The sequence below is a fragment of the Sarcophilus harrisii genome, chromosome 5 (genome assembly GCF_902635505.1).
Source record: "Sarcophilus harrisii chromosome 5, mSarHar1.11, whole genome shotgun sequence".
Classification (NCBI taxonomy): Eukaryota; Metazoa; Chordata; class Mammalia; order Dasyuromorphia; family Dasyuridae; genus Sarcophilus; species Sarcophilus harrisii.
In genome coordinates, this window is record NC_045430.1 from 1,888,910 (window position 1) to 1,909,137 (window position 20,228).

Below are 20,228 nucleotides of genomic sequence, written 5' to 3' on the forward strand. Positions count from 1 at the left end.
GTGATCTTCCCCTCACAATCTTCTCATCACCTGTGGAATTCCTGATATCCTTTAATCCCCCACAAAAGCCCTCACCCACCAAGTCTTCTTGGAATTATTCCAAAAATGAATAAAGGAAATGATTTGCTTTGTCTATTAGGTCCCACCCTTCAAGGAAAATCACATTATCACTTCTTCCTGGAAGCCGCCTCTGCTTCTTCCACAACCCCTTGAGAGCTTTCTCTTATCTAGCTTGGAGACTTCTAGCAATTAGTTGGATTAAACCTTAACCTGACCATCTGTGAATTTCTCCCTCCCTCCTTCCTTCCTTCCCTTCCTCCTTCCTACTCTCCCTCTCTCCTTCCCTCCCTATCTCCTTCCCTCTCTTCCCACAAGTGGAACTGGTTTGAATCATCCCAATGCTGGAGAGTCACATCCATCAGAACTGATCGTTATATAGTCTTCTTGTTGCCATGTATGATCTCCTGGTTCTGTTCATTTCACTCAGCATCAGTTCCTGTAAGTCTCTCCAGTCCTCTCTGAAATCATCCTGCTGGTCGTTTCTTATAGAACAATAGTATTCCATAACATTCATATACCATATGAATATCATTCAGCCATTCTCCAATTGATGAGTATCCATTCAGTTTCCAGTTTCTTGCCACTACAAAAATTTTTTACACATGTGGGTCCCTTTCCCTCCTTTAAGATCTCTTTGGGATATAGGCCCAGTAGTAACACTGCTGGATCAAAGGGTATGCACAGTTTGATAACTTTTTAAGCATAATTCCAAAATGCTCTCCAGAATGGTTGGATCCATTCACAGTTCCACCAACAATATATCAGTGTCCTAGTTTTCCCCTATACCCTCCAACATTTGTCATTATCTTTTCCTGTCATCTTAGCTAATCTGACAGGTATGTAGTGATAGCTCAGAGTTGTCTTAATTTTCATTTCTCTTATCAATAGTGATTTGGAGCACCATTTCATGTGGCTACAAATAGTTTCAATTTCTTCACCTGACAATTGTCTGTTCATAACCTTTGATCAATTGGAGAATGGCTTGAAGTATTATAAATTTGAGTCATTTCTCTCTATATTTTAGAAATGAGGTCTTTATCAGATCCTTTGGATGTAAAAATGTCTTCCCAGTTTATTGCTTACTTTCTAATCTTGTCTGCATTAGTTTTGTTTGTACAAAAACTTTTTAACTTAATATTATCAAAATTACCTATTTTGTGATCAATAATAATCTCTAGCTCTTCTTTGGTCACAAATTCCTTTGAGGACCAAGTTTCAAGCCCATTCTTGATGCTTAATTTTAGAGGTGGTATAGCTAAAGTACTCAACTTGGAATGTAGTGTGACCTCTGAGCCTACCCCAATACCAGCTTGTGCCAGAAGCTAATCATTTCCCAGCTCAGTACCTAACATTCACCCAATAAGGAGTCTCTCTCTTCCTGGGTGGGTGGGAGATTCCTAGAAGACAAAAGGGATGGGAAGCTCTTTTAAGCCTTAAAGTATTCTGGAGTCCCTACGATGATTGGTACTGTAGACCTGCATTGATGGATTGATATTTGGGTAAAGAAATTCCATTTGAGTCCAACAAATGACAACTGACATCTATAGAAGAATTAGAAATTAAATTTAGTTCTTTGAATATTTTTCTTCTTCTCTCCCTCCCAAGACAAAAAAAAAAGACTAAGAAATCAGCCCAGCTCAGCAAAGACCATGCCTCCAGCATCCCAGAACATTGGCAAGTTGGCAAGACCCTTCACAGAGAGGGTTCTGAAGAGGTCTCTCTCCCAAGGCCTAGGGAGAAGGGAACTTGCCACTGAAGGCCCAGTGTTCCCCTGAGTCAGCTCTCTGCTCAGTGATGGGGGTACAGAGTAGAATTTTCCAACCTGGTTCAGGTGGCAGGTGCCTCTCTCTGCCTGTTTCGGCTTCTTCTCACATCCTGGTGTCTTCCTTGTGTTTGTGAGAAGAATCAGAAGTACTGTTTTCCAATCTTGACCCGCCACTTCCTTGGCCAAGCCATTGACATTCCCTTTCTCTGCCTCTGTTTCCTTGGCTGTAAAAAAGTCAGTGATTGCTAAGTTTCCTGAATCTGAGGGCCCTTGGGGGGGTGTGATTTGAAAAGCGTCCAAAGTGTGGCTGGCACCAGGTGCTGCCGAAGGTCACCCGTCGGTTCTTGGAAGGCAAGGAGCGGATCGGACGGCTCTCTGGATCTGCTCTCTGCACAGCCCTTGGCCCACCAGGCTTTTCAGAAACCTTGGCTGAGACCTGGGGGGAGGGGGCCGTGGAGCCTCTATATTTTATGTGACTTCTCCCTCTCATGGGCTGCACCAGTGTCTCCCCCCCATTATGTAGTTAGTGTGCCTGGGCCGTGGAGGGGGAGGTTAGTGCCCCATATGCTGCTCCTCTCCGTCTTAGTCTTCCTCTTTAGACTACTCCATACCAGTTTATAAAGAGCACTCGCCAATCTCTGCTAACCGCCCCCTTTGGGGAGGCCTTTTGTGACCTGAGCAGCTGAACTCGCAGACTGTTGTATGGGGGGGCAGTATGCAGGAATTGTGAACCTAGGTTTCATTCCTGAAACCCCCTCCTGCCTCACTCGGCGTCGGGGGCACGGAGACGTGACCCCCGGGGCCCTGCTCTATGGAACCCCAATCCAGGGGAAGAGGGGCCTTTTAGAGAGCTTCCCTCAGAAGCAGCCACGTCTGCTCCCCAAGGGGGCCGAGGCAGTGACTGTCCTGTTCCGCCTTCCAACTATTCACCGTCTTGTACAGAGCCAAGGGCAGGAGGGGAAGGCAGGGGAGAGCAGCCCAAGCCCAGGCAGCGCCTCGGAAAGTCTGAGGATCTCTGCCCGGGAGGGCCCAGTCTACATGTACGAAAATCTCACATTGAATCTTCTCACATGGAAGTGCTGGGGATCGGAGAGGAGAAAGAAAGGAGAGAGAGATGTAGGCAGAGAGGAAGGGGAACAAGGGGGAGAGAGAGACGGGGAGAAAGGGGGTGGGAGGTGGGGGGAGGGGAACCAGGGGAAGGGAGAGAGAAGGGGGGAAGGGAGAAAGAAGGGGAGAAGGATTTCGAGAGAGGGGGAGAGCAGAGACAAAGGTGGAGAAGGCAGAGAAAGTGAGAGTGAAAGAGCCCGGGAGAGAGGGGGAGGGGGCGAGGCAGGCGGACTGGAACCAGAGAGAGGAGGGGAACAGGAGGCCGTCCGCGCCGCCGCCCCCAGCCCCGGTCCTGCGGCCCCCCACCCCCGGGCCCCTGGGCAGATGGGGAGGTTGTTGCGGCGCCGTGGCCCCTCCACTGCTCAGTCCAATTTCGGGGGTCGGGTCGCGGGGGAGGCCCTGCCCGCAGCCCGGAAACCCTTCGCCCTCACGGGGTGTGTGTGTGTGTGTGTGTGTGTGTGTGTGTGTGGTGTGGGGTGTGGGGGGCAGTGAAGATCGGGGTAGGCAGCAGGCCCCGGCCAGCCTCCCCACCCTCTTCCCCGGCACTTTGCAAGTTCCCTGGGCCCAGAGTTTGGGCCGCTCTCCTAGGTTCCTTCTCCTCCCCCTCTCCCTTCTCCCCTCCCCTTCCCTTGTTCTCTCTTCAGCTCACCGCGGAGCCCCCAGTGCGCATGTACCAATGGAGCGGGGAGGGGGCGCGGGGGGCGGAGGATTCTTTCAGTCCCTTTCCCCCCTCCCCCCTCGCTCCTCTCCCCCTCCCCCCTCGCTCTCCCCCCTCCCTCGCCCGCTCCATCCGGGCACTGCCGAATTAGCATTGACGGCCGAGGCACAACTTTTTCTCGAGGCCGAGGGAAATCCAGGCGCGCACTCGGGCACGGAAATATAGTCCCTGCCTCCCTCCCTGCCTGCCAGCCGGCCTGCCGCCCTCCCTGCCTGCCTCGGGCTGGAAGGCGCGCTCCGGGCGGCGGGCGGGGGCTGGGCCGTTGGGGCCCCCCGGGAGGCCGAGTCCTGCGCCCGGGCGCCCACTCCCACTCCCACTCGCACTAACTCGCGCTCTCCCCACTCGCACACTCCCAACTTGCTTTGCAGCTCCCGGAGTTGTTCCTGCCTGCCCTAGTTGTTGCCGCTCTTCGCCCGCTTTTTCTTCTTTTTCTTTCCCAGCAGCTCGGTTGGGGTGGGGGCGGCTATCGCGGTCCCGCTAGGGGGAGAGGGGTCGTTTGGTGGGGGAGGGGGCCGATTCCTCCCCCCCCCCCCCCCCCCTCCAGGCCCCCCCCCCCTTTCCCCTTCCTCCTTCTCTTTACCCGGGAGGACGCGAGGGGATCGCAGTCCCACCTCCGCTCCCCTGTGAGGCCTGGCAACCTCCCTGGGATCGAAGCTCCAACTGGCTGGAAAGTGCCCGACAAGTTACAGGAATGGAGCTCCAGAGCCTCCAGGAGGCGTTAAAAGTGGGGATCCAGGGCCATCAGGTAAGTGGGGGTGGCCTCCGGCTTTGGGAGTTAGCCTCGAGAGAGCGAGACCAAGGGACGTGGAAGAGGGGGGCTGAATGGGGGGGAGGGAGAGACTCCCCACCTGGACTTGTAGCGAGAGAAGGACGCCTCCTCTCCCCGAGAGAAGCGGGGGCCCGGGTTCGGCAAGTATGGAGGGATGTGCTCGGCTCCGGCATTACAAGCTCAGCAGGAAAGAAAACAGCCCCGTAACGTCCCTAACTAGTTCTTCTCTCCCGGCTTTGCTCAGGGCCCCTATCGGCATTGCGATGGGGGGGGGGGGGGGGGGGGGGGGGGGGCGGGGGGGGGGGGCATTGGGGGTTCGCGTGACATTCCCGCTCCGAGCTGCCCCCCGCGGCCCGCCGTCCCCTTTCTCCCCGGCACCATCCTCCCACTTCGCCAAAGTAGTTTTGCAGAATGTTGCCGGGAGTTCTGCTTTGCTCTCGTCGGAATCCGGAGTGGTCTTGCGGCTGGCTGCCGGCGAGTGTGCGTGAGTGTGCACGCGTGAGTGCGAGCCCCGGTGTGTGCGCGAGTGTGAGTGAGAGACCCAGAGACCCAGTGTGCGTGTGTGCGCGTGTGTGTCGGAGAGATTAGGACGAGACTTGAATATTTATGAGCTTTGCTTGAAACTGACTCGCAGTGTTTACTTGGCTCTTTGTTCCTTCCCCCCCACCCCCTTCTTCAGTTCACTCGCACTCTCACACACTCACACACACTCACACGCACAGGCTTCCTCTCGCACTCACCCCTATCTCTGCATTGGGGGGGGCTGTCTTTACAAAGAAAGCGGCCGCTGAACTTGAAGCCCGTCGCGATCCCTCCTTGGGGGTGATTACAAGAAAGCCGGGACCAAACTAGTTGCTCCGATGAGGCTTGGCGAGCCACAGGTAAATGCCAGCCTTGCCCGCTGCCGCCGGGGTTTCTCCCGCTGCCCGGCGCCGAGAGGGAGCAACTTTCGGGGGCCCAGACTGCCCTCTCCCCCTCCCCGAGCCTCCTTGGCTGGGGGGCCGAGAGCCCGCCGCCCTCTTCCCGGGATCAGCCCTTTATTTCTCTCTTTTTCTCGCTCTCTCTGCAGAACGGCGACCTTAAGAAACAGCTCCCCGAGAGGCATTCCCGGCTAGCGGCCCTTAACGAGAAACAAGTAAGGCTGCCTTCCGCCGCTCTCCCGGCCGCCGGGCCCGCGGCCGGGCTTTGGACAATGCGCCTTCTCGGGATCCCAGAGTGGGGGCGGTAGCGAAAATGCGCTTAGGCCGGAATCCCAAAGTTCTGCCCGGAGGCCCCCGGCCCGGGGCCCCGCCGGGGGCCTTTCCCCCCCAGCGGGCCCCCCCCCCCAGGGATTTGAGGGCCGGGCGGGCCGGGCCCCGGAAGGGTTTGGGGGGCCCCAATCCCAAATTTCTGCCAACCCCCCCCAAGCCTGGGGGGTTTTTTCCCCCCCCCCCCCCCCCCCCCCCAAAAGGGGCCCTTCCTTTCCTTTCCCCCCCGGCCCCCCAGGCGGGGTTTCCAAAGGTGGCCCACATGTTTTAGAAACGGGCCCCTTTTGCTTTTGGCCCTCCCTCCCCCCCTCCCCCCCTTTTTCGGAGGGAAAAACCGGGGGCGGAGATGCTGTGGCGAAGGCCGGGTGTAATTTGCCCCAACGATCCCGGAAACTCCCAATTGAACCCTTTTCCCCTTTTCTTTGCCCTCCCCTCCCCTTCCCTTTCCCTTCTCCTCCCCTTCCCCTCCCTCCTCCCCTTTCTTCTTTCAAAAACCGGACCTGGAAAAACCAGGGATCTGCGGATTTTGCTTTCCCCCTGCCCCCTTTTTTCCCAGTCCTGTCCCTCCCCCCCCCCTTTCATTGTCTTTCTTGGGTTTAAAAAGCCCTTTGGCGGGATTTCGGCCCCCTCCCCCTCAATTCCTTCCTTCCTCCCCCCTTTTCTTTTTTCCCCTTCCCCTCTCTTCCTTTTCCCCCCCCTCCCTCCTCTCCCCTTTCTGGATCTCCCCCTTCCTTTCGCGCACCATCCCCTCCCTCCCGCAGATCTTTCCCTGAATCGATCGCCTTTCCTTCGGAATGCTGCAGAGCTCTCGGCCCAAACTTGGAGCCGAGCCTCCGACCCTCCTTTCCCCCGCCCCCACCCTCAGTCGAATTTGTTCGCCAAGTCTCCCACCCCCTGGCTAGGGAAAAGACGGAGACGTCTAGGCTCATTTTTCCTGCTTGGGAGGGTACGGGGAGGTCGTGGCTGAGAAAGCTGCTGCTGTGGGAGCGGGGAGGGGGAGGGAGGGGGGCGCTTCGGGCCCGGGCTGAAGCTGGGGGAGGGGGCACGAGGAGGAAGCCGAGACCTGAATGTTTTATTTAGGAGTCGCAGGGAAAGTTGAAAAGTGACGGGAGGTCGGGGGACAATTATGGCTGGTTTTGTGAGTCTTGCGAGCTAGTCATGGAGGGGGAAGAGGAAGAGGAAGCGAAGGAGATGGAGGAGGAGGGAGAGAGACGGCTTCTGAAAATGAATGAATTGTATTTTGTGTTGTGTACATGCATCTTTCTTTTTTTTGTGAGCTCCCGGCTCTGTTTATTGTGCCCATGTCGGTCAGCGCTCCCCATTTGTAGTGGGAGCTCCCATTTTGTGGCGAAGGGGGGGTTCCTCTCTCCTCTCAACATGGAGAAAAGTCTGCAGAGTTTGGGGGTGGGGGAAGGGCCCATTCATGCCGAACATTACCATTTTGATTGCTTCGATGCCATTTTTGGGAGGGGGAGGGGTTAGAATACCCGACTCAGCCGAGCACAAAGATGCTTAATCACTGGATGGAATCAAATCTGAGACTTTCTCTCCTTTTAAGAAAAGAAAAGAAAAAAACCCCCCAAACCTGACGCGAAGTGATAACTAAGCACCGGGGCCCCCTCCCGCACCCCTCGTAAAACCACAAGTTGATGGCTCCCGGGAGGCGCTTTAAAAAGAGGGGCACCTCCTGCGCTTGAGGCCCCCTTAGCCGCTCCCCCCCCGCCCCGGCTTTAGCGGGGCTTCCTTCCAGGGGGAGAGTTTGAGGGTCTCTTCCGCGGATTGGAGGAGGCCCCGGGCTTCCGATCCATCTCTTTCCCGAGCGTAGCCCCTACTTCAGGGCTGATTCAGTGTGTATGATGGGGGTTGGGAGACGAGCAACTGTCCCTTAGGTGTCGGGGCAGAAAGCCCCGCTAGTCGGAATAAAAACGGTTTCGGGTCCGGGCAGCCTTTTGGAACCAGGCGCCGGCAGCTCCTGTCCCCCCTCCCCCCCTCTCTCTTTAAAGACAAATACTTTAAAAAAGAAACTCCTCCCCATCCCCCCTGTTTTTTCTTCAACTCATCTTTAAGTTAGAGGAAAGCCCCATAACGGAAGATTTGGCCTGGAGGATCGGAACTCAGATGCGCCGCTGCAAATGTTTTCCTCACTTTCCTTTTGTGGCATTTTATATAACAAGGGCTCGTAAAGAAGGGAGAGGAGGGGAGGGGGAGGGGAAAAGAGGAGGGGAACGGGGGGAGGAGGAGGAGGAGGTGGTGTAGCATGCTAATAAACCTGCCTTGGCTCTGTCTGGGAAGCCTGGAGTTGAAATCCATCAGAGGTCACCGACGAAATGAGTTTGGTGGACTTAATGTGAGCCTCGCTAGACCTTTCCTTCGGACAGCTGGCCAATGATTGGCAGGCTTGGAAAGGTGATCAAAGGGACTCTGAGAGACTTCCAGGCCAGACCTAAGGGGTCCTAGAGACTTGTGTCTTAACCAAAGGGGTAAATTAGTCCACTCTGCTCAGGAATACCGAATGCCATGCTCCTCCCCTTCCCCAATCTGGACAGAATGACATCTTGGTAGTGTTGGAAGTTCTGAGGGGACGTTTCACTGATTGGGAATTTTTTTTTTTTTTTTTGCAAATGCTTGTCCCTGTGGAGGGAAAAGGAATAAGCATTTATTATAAAGGCACACTGTATTATTGTGCCGGGAGCTGTCCTAACTGCTTACAAATAATATTTCATTTTATCCTCACAACAACCCTGCAGGATAAGCCCCCATTTTACAACTGAGACAGAGGCCAAATGACTTGCGCAGGATCCTATAACTAGTAAATAACTTCTTTTAAATTTGAACCCTTGTCTTTCTGATTAGAAGCCCAGTGCTCCTTCAACGTTGTCATGTAACTGCATGACTGAAAGGACAATTGACTGTCACTTTTGTTTGGGGGTGATGCCTTTGTGTCCTAGAATGAATTTGCGTATTGGCCATGCCTGGAATAGCAATTTGCAATGAAAATTCAACTTCAATTAAGAGGCACATGTGAGTGATGAAATCGATAACCGAATGAATGGATGAGAACATTATCCATATCCATAGTTAGAAATACAGTCATACATAGTAACTGATGTATTTCAGTGCTCCATTCATCAATTTACCACTGGATTCCTTGAAATGTGCCATTAGCATTAAATCTCCTTCCTCCCAAAGTTGTAATGTAAATATAGTTAACTTGTCTGAATTTTTATTTTATTTTGTTTTTGAAGAATTGACACACTAAAATAGGCAGTAGCTTGTTAAGAAAATACTCTTGCTTAAGGCAATCCAGTGATTCCACTCTTTGCTTCCACCATGATGTGTTAGAGGTAGAGAGTGGAGAATACTGTTCCTTACATGTTTTTCTACTGGGGAGGGAGTGACCTTCAATTTTTCCCTTTACCCTTCTTTAAATTGATACCATCAAGACTTCATGGCAGGTCACTTCAGAGAGAAGGCAGAAGTCCAGGGAGGCTTCTTTCTTATTTGACCCTATTCCAATAGGATAGGATTACCCCCCCCCCTTTTTTTTAAACAAGATAGGATGTTTGAAGACTCTATGACTTAGCTTGGTACCCTGATCCTGGAGATCATTTCACACCTAGAGAGGAAATAGCATGTTTATTGAAATCAACAAACTTTGAATCATTTCTGTGTAAATATTAACCCATCCTATCTGCTGACCTCTTAAAATGTTTTTTCTTATTATTAAAGAAGTTACTTCCAGAATGGACAATGGAACACTCCATACAATTCTAAACTAATTAAATTACCCTTCAGAATTTCCAGGTTTATAGTCAACTCAGAAAAAGCGAACCACAAAAAATGAAAACGGACAAAAATGGTTCCAAATTAATGGCTGCTAATGAGGACCATTGGCTGGTCAGAAGGAGGTTGTAAATGAAGTGGGCCCTTTTGTAGATAGTCTTATTTGCAGCCACAGAGTTCGGATAATCTTCATAAAGGGTGGGAGGGATTACCAGGCAAGTCTTTAGCTCTTGCCAGAAATCACCAAACGTGGGGAAGACCCATTGAATTTTGCCTATGCTAACATCTTCCAAAGGAAGCCTCCATTTATGTGCATGCTTGGGATACTTATACAGCAAGCATGAACTTTTGGAGACCCCTTCTCAAGACTGTTGTCTCCCCATCACAGATTTGTAGCATCTGTGATGCTCTCATTCTTCCGGCCAAGGAAACTGAGGCCGAGAAAGTAAGGTACTAAGCATCAGAGCCAGGCTTCTACCCAAGTCGTGTGGCTCAGTCTATTTCCCATTTTTCCTGTACCACAAGGGAGCCCCCCAGAGCTGCTTCAGAACCTGACCTCAAGATTTGCTTACGTGTGTGGATTCCTCCCTGCAGGAACATCAATGCAGTGCATTGACTTATCTTTTGAAGGAATCAAACATTTCTGAGTACTTATTACATGCTGACTATATAAATACAGAAAGACTATATCTATATCAAACTATATTTGGTAAATACTTTTGAGCATCTATTGTGTGCCGGGCACTGTGCTAAGTACTGGGCAAATGAAGACAGGTAAGAACCTATCCCTGCCATCCCCATCTAACAGGCGAGGCAGCATGCAGACAACTTTCTGGAGTGAGCCATGTATAGGATAAATTGGAGACGCAGTAGAGGGAGGGCACTAGAATTCCAGAGCATCAGGATGGCTTCTTGTGGAAGATGGAATTTTATCTGGGATTTGAAGGAGGTGGAGAGATGAGGAGAGAAAGAAGCCTGTGCATGGCAGGGAAGTGGTCAGCCAGGGAGAAAGCCCTCCTCTTTGAGAGTGGAGTTTCAGCAAGGATGCTTAGTATTTGGAGGGTGTAAGGATATTAGAAAAGTGTGTGTGTCAAGAGGAATGGAAGGCGTAAGAAGACTGGAAAGATGGGGGAGCGGGCTTGACTACAAGGGGTTTGAAGGCAAAGAGGTCTTAGGTTTACTTTCAGAGGTGATCTGGAGTCTCTGCAGTTGACTGAGTAGAGGTAGAGATGACACAGTCTGACCCAAACTTCATCTGAGTGGAGCCTGGATGGGAGTGTGGAGAGACCTGGAGCAATGAGGAGGTGATGGGGGCAGCCCCAGAGCAGTGGCAGTATCAGAACAGACAGCAGGCACACCTGAAACTTTGGAAAAGATTGGATAGGGGGCTGGAAGGAGAGCGGTTAGAGCGAGAGCTGGGTGATGGGGAAGGCATATAGGGCTCTCTTGGCAGTAGTCGGGAGGTTGGGTGCCATGGAGAGAAATCGAATGTTCATAAAAAGTCCAGCTAGCCCAGGGCTGGGCTGCTAGGTGAATGCCCATCTTGCTCGTGCTTGGTCTCAGCCTTGCCGTGAGCCCATTCTCAATACCTGTGTCTGGGTGGTCCTGGCTTGCTTCTACCCAACCCTTGTTGGCTAACATTTCTTAGCTGCTTGACTGGGGGGAGAAGAAGGAGGAAGGCTTCTGTCTCTGGCCATGTGTAATTATTTCCTGCTGCTGTTGCTCCTTAGGCAAGGCTTTGTGGGGATCTGGTGAGAATGCTGCTCTGCACACACTCAGGTGAAGGGCTTTTTCTACCCATCTAACCTGTTTTCTCTACATGGATCTATATCCTTTTTTGGTTTTGTTCTCTTTCCCTTTCTTTTTCTCCCTACCCTTTCCCCTCTTCCTCATTTCTTATTTCCCCCTTTCTTGTCTCCCGTCTCCTTGTTCCCATCCCCTTATTCTGTCTCCTTCCCTGATATGTTTCTCCTCTCCTATTGCTCCAAAGGAAAAATCATAACAGCAAAAGGCCCCAACAATACAAGTCTTTGAGTTTGGATAATAACAACCAAGAGTTTGATGGTACTTTGAAATCTATGAAGCTCTCAGCCAACTCAGAACATCGAGGTGGTAGAGCTCAGTAGAGAGAGTGCCCAGGCCTGGAATTCAAATCCAACCTCCCTGGGCAGGTGGCAGGTCACTGAATCCTATCTGCCTCAGTTCCTTCATCTGAAGAAGAAAATGGCAAAGCACTATCTTTGCCAAGAAAATCTTAAATGAGTCCCAGAGTCAGCCGTGACTCAACAAGAGATGTGCATTTTACAGGTGAGAAGCGGGAAGTTGCCAAAGGTGAAATGAGTTACCTAAGATTAGGAAGGGAATTCCTGACAGGCTGCACTGAGAGTCAGAAAGCCCTGAGTGGCAGAAAGCCCTGAGTGCAAATCCAGCTTCTCCCGGTTATGTGCCTCCTAAACAGCAGCACCTCCCTCCTGGGGCAGCTGTGTTGTTCAGGTGAGATAAAAGCCACATGAAGAGTTTTGCAAACCTTTGTGTGCCAGAGTTAACTGTTTTAACTCTTACCTGAGGCCTTTGGGGAAGGTTGGGGCTGGGGTGGAGTGAGTGTTCAGAGCCCAGTTTGGGATCTGAAATTAAGACGGACCAGGAAAAAGGAAGAACAGAGGAAAGGAGAAGCCAGTTTAGCTAACTGCTTTCAAGGGCAGCCGATAGAGCGAATGGAAGGCCTGCCAAGACTTCCATCCTGGTCCAGCCTCCAGCCTCCTCTTACCATGTAACCTCAGGTCCAGTTCCCCAATAGCTCAAGGCAACTGCCGCTCTAAATTTCAGAGCAGGTCCCATTCTGCTTAGGCAGAGACAGTGTGCTCTTGGACATTCCTTACACCAAGGAAAATAGGTCTGATTTTTAAAAAAGTATCCAGGGGCCTAGGAGAACTGGGCTCAACAAAATGCAAATTTATTTTATTCATGGTGAAGGATCTGGCTGAGCTGTAATCCTTAGTTTCTTGGCTGTCAGGGAGCAGAGCCAGTTCTGGCAGCCCTGGTCTCCTAGAAGCAGTAGTCCTCCTTAGGGCTTCTGCCGTCCTGGCCCCCCAAGACCCTGCTCCCAGAGGCCTGCAGGAGCAGCCTCTGAGGGAGGGGCTCAGGCTTCTCAGGATCTCAGCTGGCTTCCTCCATTCTCTTGGGACACTAACAGCGTCTTTCCTTCAAATTTTTTTCCCATTTCCTTCTTTTTGATTCAGTAACTAATTGTGTAGCAGCAATTTCCAGAGAGTCATGGGAACTTGCTGAAGCAGCTCCTTGCCCACCATCCTTGCCCAACCTTTTGACTGGCAGCTGAAACCTCTCTGGAAAGCTACCGAGACCTCTCTTGGTTTGAAGAGTTAGTGTGTAAGGACTGGGGAGGTTTGAGGAAAGACAGGACCTTGAACAGTGGGTAGGGGAAGCGATGCCTCTCCCAGGGCTTTCAGCTCAAAATCGGACAAAACTTCCTGATAGTCAGAGGAGATGAACTAGTGGGAGCCCTCCCAGAATTTTGAGAGGGGATCCTGCCTGAATTTTTCTGAGGAAGAAACTGAGGCACAAAGAGGAGAAGCAACACTCAGAGAGTGTCCCTCCAACCCCTTCCCTAACTTGGCTCCAGATCAGAGCCTCCCTGCTATGCTTACCTTTGCCTTAGGGCTCTGGCCCCAAGCTGAATGGCCAAGCCTAGGATTGGCTGCTGCTAGGACACTGATACTCGTAGTTCTGGGGATCGTGTGTGTGTGTGTGTGTGTGTGTGTGTGTGTACACACGGCCAAATGCCCACTTTTGTCCCCAAATTGGAATGTTAAGAGCCAGCAGGGACTGAAAAGTCCAACAGAAGCAGACTAATATCCCCAATGTCTTTTATTTTTATTTTTTACTTATATTTATTAGCCCAAAGTAGCTTACCCACTTGGTCAACCCTGGATGGGAAAAAGATTTGTCTTCAGAATTCTGAATACTTGAAGACTGGAGTAGATTCTAGGACTTGATTTAGCTTCTGGCTTGGATTTGGTAGAAATTGGGGAGTACTGCTGGGTTAATTTGCTTGCATTCTGGAGCTAAAAGCAGCTTTGAGTCATCTAGTATAATTTCCTCAGTTCTCAGATGAAGAAACAGAGGCTTAGAGAGACATAGGTCTCTTTTTAAGGCCTGTGTTGAGCTTCTTTGGGGAAACCCTGGTCTCTTAAATGTGTAGGTGAGATTCAATGGTGGTGTCTTCTTTATGGGATGTTCTTATGAGCCTTCTGAGTGTGACACGCAAAATGTTATGGCACAGCCCAGTCCTTGGGTCACAGAATCTCTGGACTCTGTGGGACCTTTGAGGCACTGAATGCACTTTTGCTTGAATAGCTTCTCCTCCACAGTAGAGTAAGGTGTCTCTTGACTAGTGATCATCTCGAGCTTTGCTAGAAAACCTCCAGGGATGGGGAGCTCACTGCCATTAAGGCAATCCATTCCACTTTTAGAGACTTCTAATTATTAATGAGCAGCTAGGGAACTGAGTGATAGTCACCAAGCCTGGAGTCAGAAAACAATCATTTTCCTAAAGTTCCAATGGCCTCTGGTGTATGACCCTGGGCAAATCATGTAACCCTGTTTGCCCCAGTTTCCTCAAGAGTGAGCAAAAGTTTATACAGTATGTCTCTGTTACAACCAGCTTTCCCTTTTATACATTTAAAAAACCCAAATGGAGTCATGAGTAGTTGGATATGATTGAAAATGACTGAACCCCCAAAATATTGTTTTCATATATCAAGTTGAAACCTCCTTTCCTTTGACTTCTACCCATTTGGGGGTAGTTTTGAGGTCATCTAAGGTCAAGCCTAAGCTTTCATGTCTATAATTTCAAATAGTTGCACCAAGTTATCCTGTCCTAAGTCTTCTTCAAGCCAAACATCCTCTGGCCCTTCAAGACATTTTTATTGGATATGATTTTCTATTTTTTTAAACATTGACTATCCCAGTTTGCATTTTAGTAGTGTGCCTAAAATGTGGTGTTTAAAATTGAACACACTCCTCCAAATGTGGTCTGACTAACACAGCAGATAGTGCAACGTTACTGCCTGTGCTATGGACATTGCATATTTCCTACTACCACCTACGTTGGCATTAGATTTTATTTGGCAGCCTCTCTGCACTCTTGAGTCATATTGACTTTATAATCTACTAACCCATCCCTCTTCAGTTTTCTGTATTTTCTTTTTGTAATCGTTAATTTTGGTTGATATCTTTTGTTTTACATTCCCTTTATTTCTGAATCCATCCTTTCCCCTACCCCAACCAAACTTTCCCAGTGACAAACAAAAAAAAGAAGAGGGTATGGGAGCAAGTTAGTCAAAGTAACCAACACAAATTAAGTGTGACAGAATTCCACACCTATAGTCTCACTTCTGTAAAGAAGAGAGGGAGTGCATTGTCTCATCTCTCTTTTAGAGACAAGCTAGTTCTTAATTACAGTGTTCAGTTTCAGATTTTTGTACTTCCCATTGAAATTAGATCATTTATCTTAGTAAATTCTTTTCCTGGATCTGTTTCTTTTACTCTAGATCAATTCATCTAAGCCTTTTCATACTTTATTGTGTTTATCACTTTTCATACTTTTTTGCGTTTGTCACATTCATTCTTTCCAATGGTGCAATAATATTCCATTACATTGCTGTCCCATAGTATTTCTCCATGAATGACCATCAACTTTGTTTCCACTTCTTTGAATATTTTGATATTTATGGAACCTTCCTTTTTATCACTGACCCTCTTGTTATGGGATATCTGCCCAATAGGATATGGACATTTTTGCTCTCCAGAACGATTGGACCAATTCATAATTCCATCTGAAATTCCTTATTATCTTTCTGTATCACTTTGCTCATTTTTGTCATTTAGACAATTTGCCCCAGCCATTTTCCCAAAGGATTGTGAAAACTTATCTTGTGTTTGTTCAGTGCCAAGGAAAATTTCACACATGGCATTGTTTGTATTGATGGTAATAACTGCCACTCACATTTATAGATAACTTTATTTATTCTATAGATATTCTTGGCTCATTTGATTCTCCTAATAATTTTGGCACAAGTGTATGTGGGGAAAACAAGATAGGTTACTTTCCCCATTTTCTTTTTTCCCTTCAATAGTATTTTCTTTTTTCAATTACATGTAAAGATAGTTTTCAATATTCAGTTTTTGTAAAATTTTGAGTTCCAAATTTTTTCTTCCCCCCTCTCCAAGGCAGCAAGCAATATGATACAGTTTATACATTGTCCCCATTTTCCAGAGGAAGAAAATGAGCCTCAGTGAAATGAAGAGATTGTCCACCTAGGAATGAAGGAAATGGAATTTGGCTTTTTTCTTGGTCATCCCCTTTCTCTTTATAGCCTGGAATTTGAATCCCTTTTTGAGGGCTGAGCTCATGATGATGTTCAGAATAGATTAACTTCTGTTCTTTAACTTTCAATTTCATGAAGCTCTTAGAATCCTCATTTATTACTTTAAAAATTGCAGGTTAAGTGAAGCTTTTCTTAGCAGTGAAGAAGATGCAAAATATTCTGACTGGACAATTAGGCAGATTTGAATAGAGGGATAAGAGGGGACAAAGAGAGAGGAAGAAAGAAAGGAAAGAAAGATATATGGAAAAAAGTGAAGAGAAGAGAATGGGGAGAAAGAGGAAGGAGAGGAGCAAAGGAGAAAATTATAGAATAGTGAGGGGAAAAAGAAAGAAGACAGAGAGGAAAAAGAGAGGAGGGAAGAAAGAAGGACTATGGAAGAGGTCTTTTCTCTTTGATGTCATTCAGGCAGAAAGCCAATATGTGCATTTAAATAAACCTGAAAATGTAAGGAACACTGTGTATGCTGGGGGCTGTGATACCTCAGGTGAATGTAAGATGTGGGCTACAAAGTAAAACATTCCCATAATGAGTGATAGCATCTTGTCTCATCACTAAGTGTGATGCAAGTATAGAGCCTCGGAGGAAACTTCTGAGTGAGTCAGGAGGAGGAAAAGAGGGCATTGTGGTAGGATACCTGGCAAGGCAAGAAATGCCTCCTGTTTTCCCATTTCCTTCTCCAGCTCAAAACTGAGGCAAACAGGGTGAAGTAAGTGTCTTGCCCAGGGTTGCGCAGTAAGTGTCTGAGGCTGGATTTGGCTTCAAGAAGATGAGTCTTCCTGATTCCAGCCATGAACTCCCAGGTACCAGCTGTAGCAGGGGAGCCCTCTCTGGTGCTGACAGTGAGAGCTGTCCAGAGGAGCATTAGCTGGTGCAGGACTTAAAGTAGGGGCTGGTGCCCCTTTGGTGCTGACAATGTAGGAGTTTTTGGCCACCTTGAATGTGAAGTAATTGATATTCTGGATTTGAATTGCCCCAAGAGCTTGCTGATGATGGCCCCTTGCCTTTGCATGGGAAGCACCTCTCGCCAGGTGGGAGACCTGACATTTCCTTCTTGTGCCCCAAATGAGCGCGTCATGCGACCTTACCATGGCCCATTGTTGTCCTTGGCCTCTGGATGCTCCTTTGTCAAATGAGAGAGATGGATAACGGCTAGTCCAGATGGTAATCCAAGACCTCTCTGGAGTCCAGGTTTCACCTGCATCCGTGCCCTACTGACTTGTCTCTCTAGGCACTTTCTCTTGGACCTGTGGGATGAAAGCTTCTGGAGGATGGGGCTGCTCTCTCTTTGTCTTGCTTGCTTGTGCCTCACCTGAAGCCTGGCACACAGTAGGTACATCCTCAGTGCCTGGCACATAGTAGGTGCTAAGTGGTTTTTTCTCCATTTACTCAGATGTGCTCCAATTTGAGAGCAGTTATCTTGTGCATTTCAGAGCCAGGTTTGTAAGACCTTTTTATGTGTCATTTCATTTATTCTTCAGAACATAATAGGTTATCCTTGGACAATCTGTTGTTGATGACACTTCAGGCACAGTCTGGTCAAAGACATGGATGTGTGAGATGGTAGATCATGTTTAGGGATAGAGAGCAGGCCAGGTAGATTGGAAGATGGCGGCTTGGAGGAAAGTTGTGGGAAATGAATCTGCAAAGAGATATTGGTACAATGAGATGCACCTTTCAAATGTCAGACCAAAGATGTCAGCATGGAGAAAGATCATAGCACTTAAGAGATTCTTGTTAACCCTGGAGAGATGGATTTCTGTAGAGTTGATGGGGTTGGAACCAAGATTGCAAAGACCTAAAAAGGAGTTGGGAGATAAGGAAATGGAGACAATGGATACAAGTGTAGATTGTTATTTCTGTGAGTTTAGCTGTGAAAGGAAGGAGAGATGTGGGACAGTAACTTGAAGGGAGAGCAGAATCAGGAGGAGAGTTTGTTGTGGGTTTTTAAAAATTGGGGATATTTTTTGGTAGGCAGCAAGGAAGGGGAGAGACACATACACAGAGACAGAAAGACAGACACACAGAGAGAAACAGAAATAGAGACCCAGAGAGACAGGCACAGAAACAGAGAAAGAGACAGACACAGAGATAGATATAAAGACAGAGAGAATATGATTGAAGGGGTAGCTTTGCTCTTGGGTTAGCCCTGAACAGGGCGAGAGCCACATTTTCATTAGAGGCTAGAAGGAAAGAAGTGAGAATGAGAGGGGATGTTAGGGAGTTTTGAAGTATGGGTGGAAGGGAGATTATGAAGAATGTCCTAGAAGAAACGAGAGTAGTGAGAAGCTTGAGGAGAGAAGAGGAAGTCTGCAGCTTTCATCAGGGAAGACTAAAAGTAGCAATGGGCACAGTGTTAATTTTAATTTAGAGAAAGTTTCCCTGCACACTGTTCAGGTGGCATCCAGAGAGCTGGCTCTTGTGACTCTCCAGCAGTGTAGAAGTTGACCTGATGGCAACAGATGGAGGGGCTAAACCAGGGCTATGGTTGGACAAGGATGTATGGTCATAGGTCAAAGGAACAGGAGATTCAGACATAAAGGGCACCATCCATTTGAACTGGTTAACTCTAGAGTTCAGAGGTTGAGGAGAAAACTGGAGCCAGAGCAAGGGTGAAAGATGGGAGGGGCTGGGGAAGCTGAAGGTTCACTGCAGGACCAGAGGGAAGACCAGGATCAGATCAATAATTTCTGAGTTCAGGCTCACAGAGGCTGTACTGATCTGGTTGATGGCAAAATTCTGGTCTGACTGCACCTGAAGGTGGATCCCTGAGTCTGAGGGGTCCCTGAGTCTGAGGGTAGGGATTAGCCTTTGGGAGGCAGTGAGCCAGGGGCTGAGCTTTTAGAGGAAGGAGGGAAAGTGTGATGGAAGATAGAAAGCATCCGACTGCTTTCTTTTCTGTCCTGAAGTAGGGAAGCATGAGCAGAGAAGCCCTCTGCTCAGATGCTCAGCCTGGGAAGAGGAACAGGGGTGCAGCATCTCCAAAAGGAGCCACTTTCAGAAGGTGGGGAGCACTTTGTCAGTTATGGAGCCAAGCCATAGATGATAAACCAAGAGTTATCTAGCTTCCTTCTTCCTCCCTGAAGACAACATTCTTCCTTCTTCCTCCTGCTCAGTGTGGAAGCTCCCCAAGATTGGGTTATGTGACTGTGTGTATGCACAGTAGGCTGGAAGAGCTCGTTTCACTCTCACCCTGAAGGAGAAGCACCTTGTGCAGGTGTCCTCCCCATGGACAGCTGTGGAAAGGGAGACTGTCTCAGGGAAGATTGTTGGTCATTGAGGTTAGTCTTTATCTCATTTAGAAATTGCTGGGGGTGCCACAGTGGACAGAGTGCTGGGTCTGGAATCAAGAAGATGAGTTCAAATCTGCTTCAGACACTTTCTAGCTGTGTGACCCTGGCAAGTCACTTAACCCTGTATGCCCTAGTTTCCTCATCTGTAAAATGGGGATAATGACAACACCCACTTTTTGGAATTGTTGTGAAGATCAAATGAGAAAATATTTTCAAAGCACTCAGTACACTGCTGGGTACACAGTAGGCCCTTAATATGCTTATTCTCTTCCTCCATTCCCTTTCTGCCTTCTCCATACACTCCAAGAGCAAGCTGAACTAATTCTACCTTTGATTCTCCCTCAGTCTTTTCAGGGGATGGCCTGCTTCCATTCTCCTTCAGATTTTTCTTGGATACCATCCTTTTCCCGTGCTTCTCCTTCATCCCCTCCACTCAGTAATGCCAGAGCTGCCGCTACTCATGTCCGCTAGACCCTCTGTGACACTTAGAACAAGGCGTATTTTTAGTTGTTATCCATAATTTGCAGCCATACAACAACACTTGCAGAATTTTCTTTTTGGATTAGACCTGGGATTTTATCAGTAAATGGAATGCCCTCCCTTAATATCCTTTTGGCACCTGTTTCTCAATTCTGGGCCACTGAGAGATTTTTTGGGACCTTCCCAGGGTCACTTAGCTAGTATGTATCATAGATGAGAACTGAATTCAGGTCTTTCCAGCTCCCCATTAACTCCCCCAAGGAGCAGTTTCTCACTAGCAGAATGTGGACATTGAAAGGAGGAGTCTTTGTGGCTTGAAGGTTACTAAAAGAACTTTTCAATGGGAAGTAAGGAAACATTCCCCACCCTCCCCAGCCTACTGTGTGTTCTTTCCCCTGGGGCAAATATGGGAGGACATAGACAAGAAAAGTTCAGGCAGGGAAGGGGTCTTCATTGTTGGAAGAAGTGACGATGGAGGGGATAGTGATGAGGGTCTGGCGATGATGACGGAGGTGGTGGTGGTAGTGAGGGTTTGATGATAATGACGAAGGTGGTGATGAGGGTGAAGGCACCATTATGTCAACATCAAGTGGAGTTCTCAA

General features: G+C 48.8%; 1 protein-coding gene across 4 annotated transcripts in view; it reads left to right on the forward strand.

Moving 5' to 3' along the window:
* Positions 1–4,192: 4,192 nt before the first annotated feature.
* Positions 4,193–20,228, forward strand: part of PHF21B (PHD finger protein 21B) — a 121,596-nt gene continuing 105,560 nt past the window's right edge. For 3 of the 4 annotated variants that reach the window (XM_031940953.1, XM_003770782.3, XM_031940955.1), the window contains exons 1-2: positions 4,193–4,395; positions 5,489–5,554. In XM_031940953.1, the coding sequence (XP_031796813.1) occupies positions 4,342–4,395; positions 5,489–5,554 (120 nt within the window). In that variant the 5' untranslated portion in view covers positions 4,193–4,341. Of the gene's footprint in view, positions 4,396–4,725; positions 5,301–5,488; positions 5,555–20,228 lie in introns of those variants that run through there. The other variant, XM_031940954.1, reaches the window with a different exon arrangement.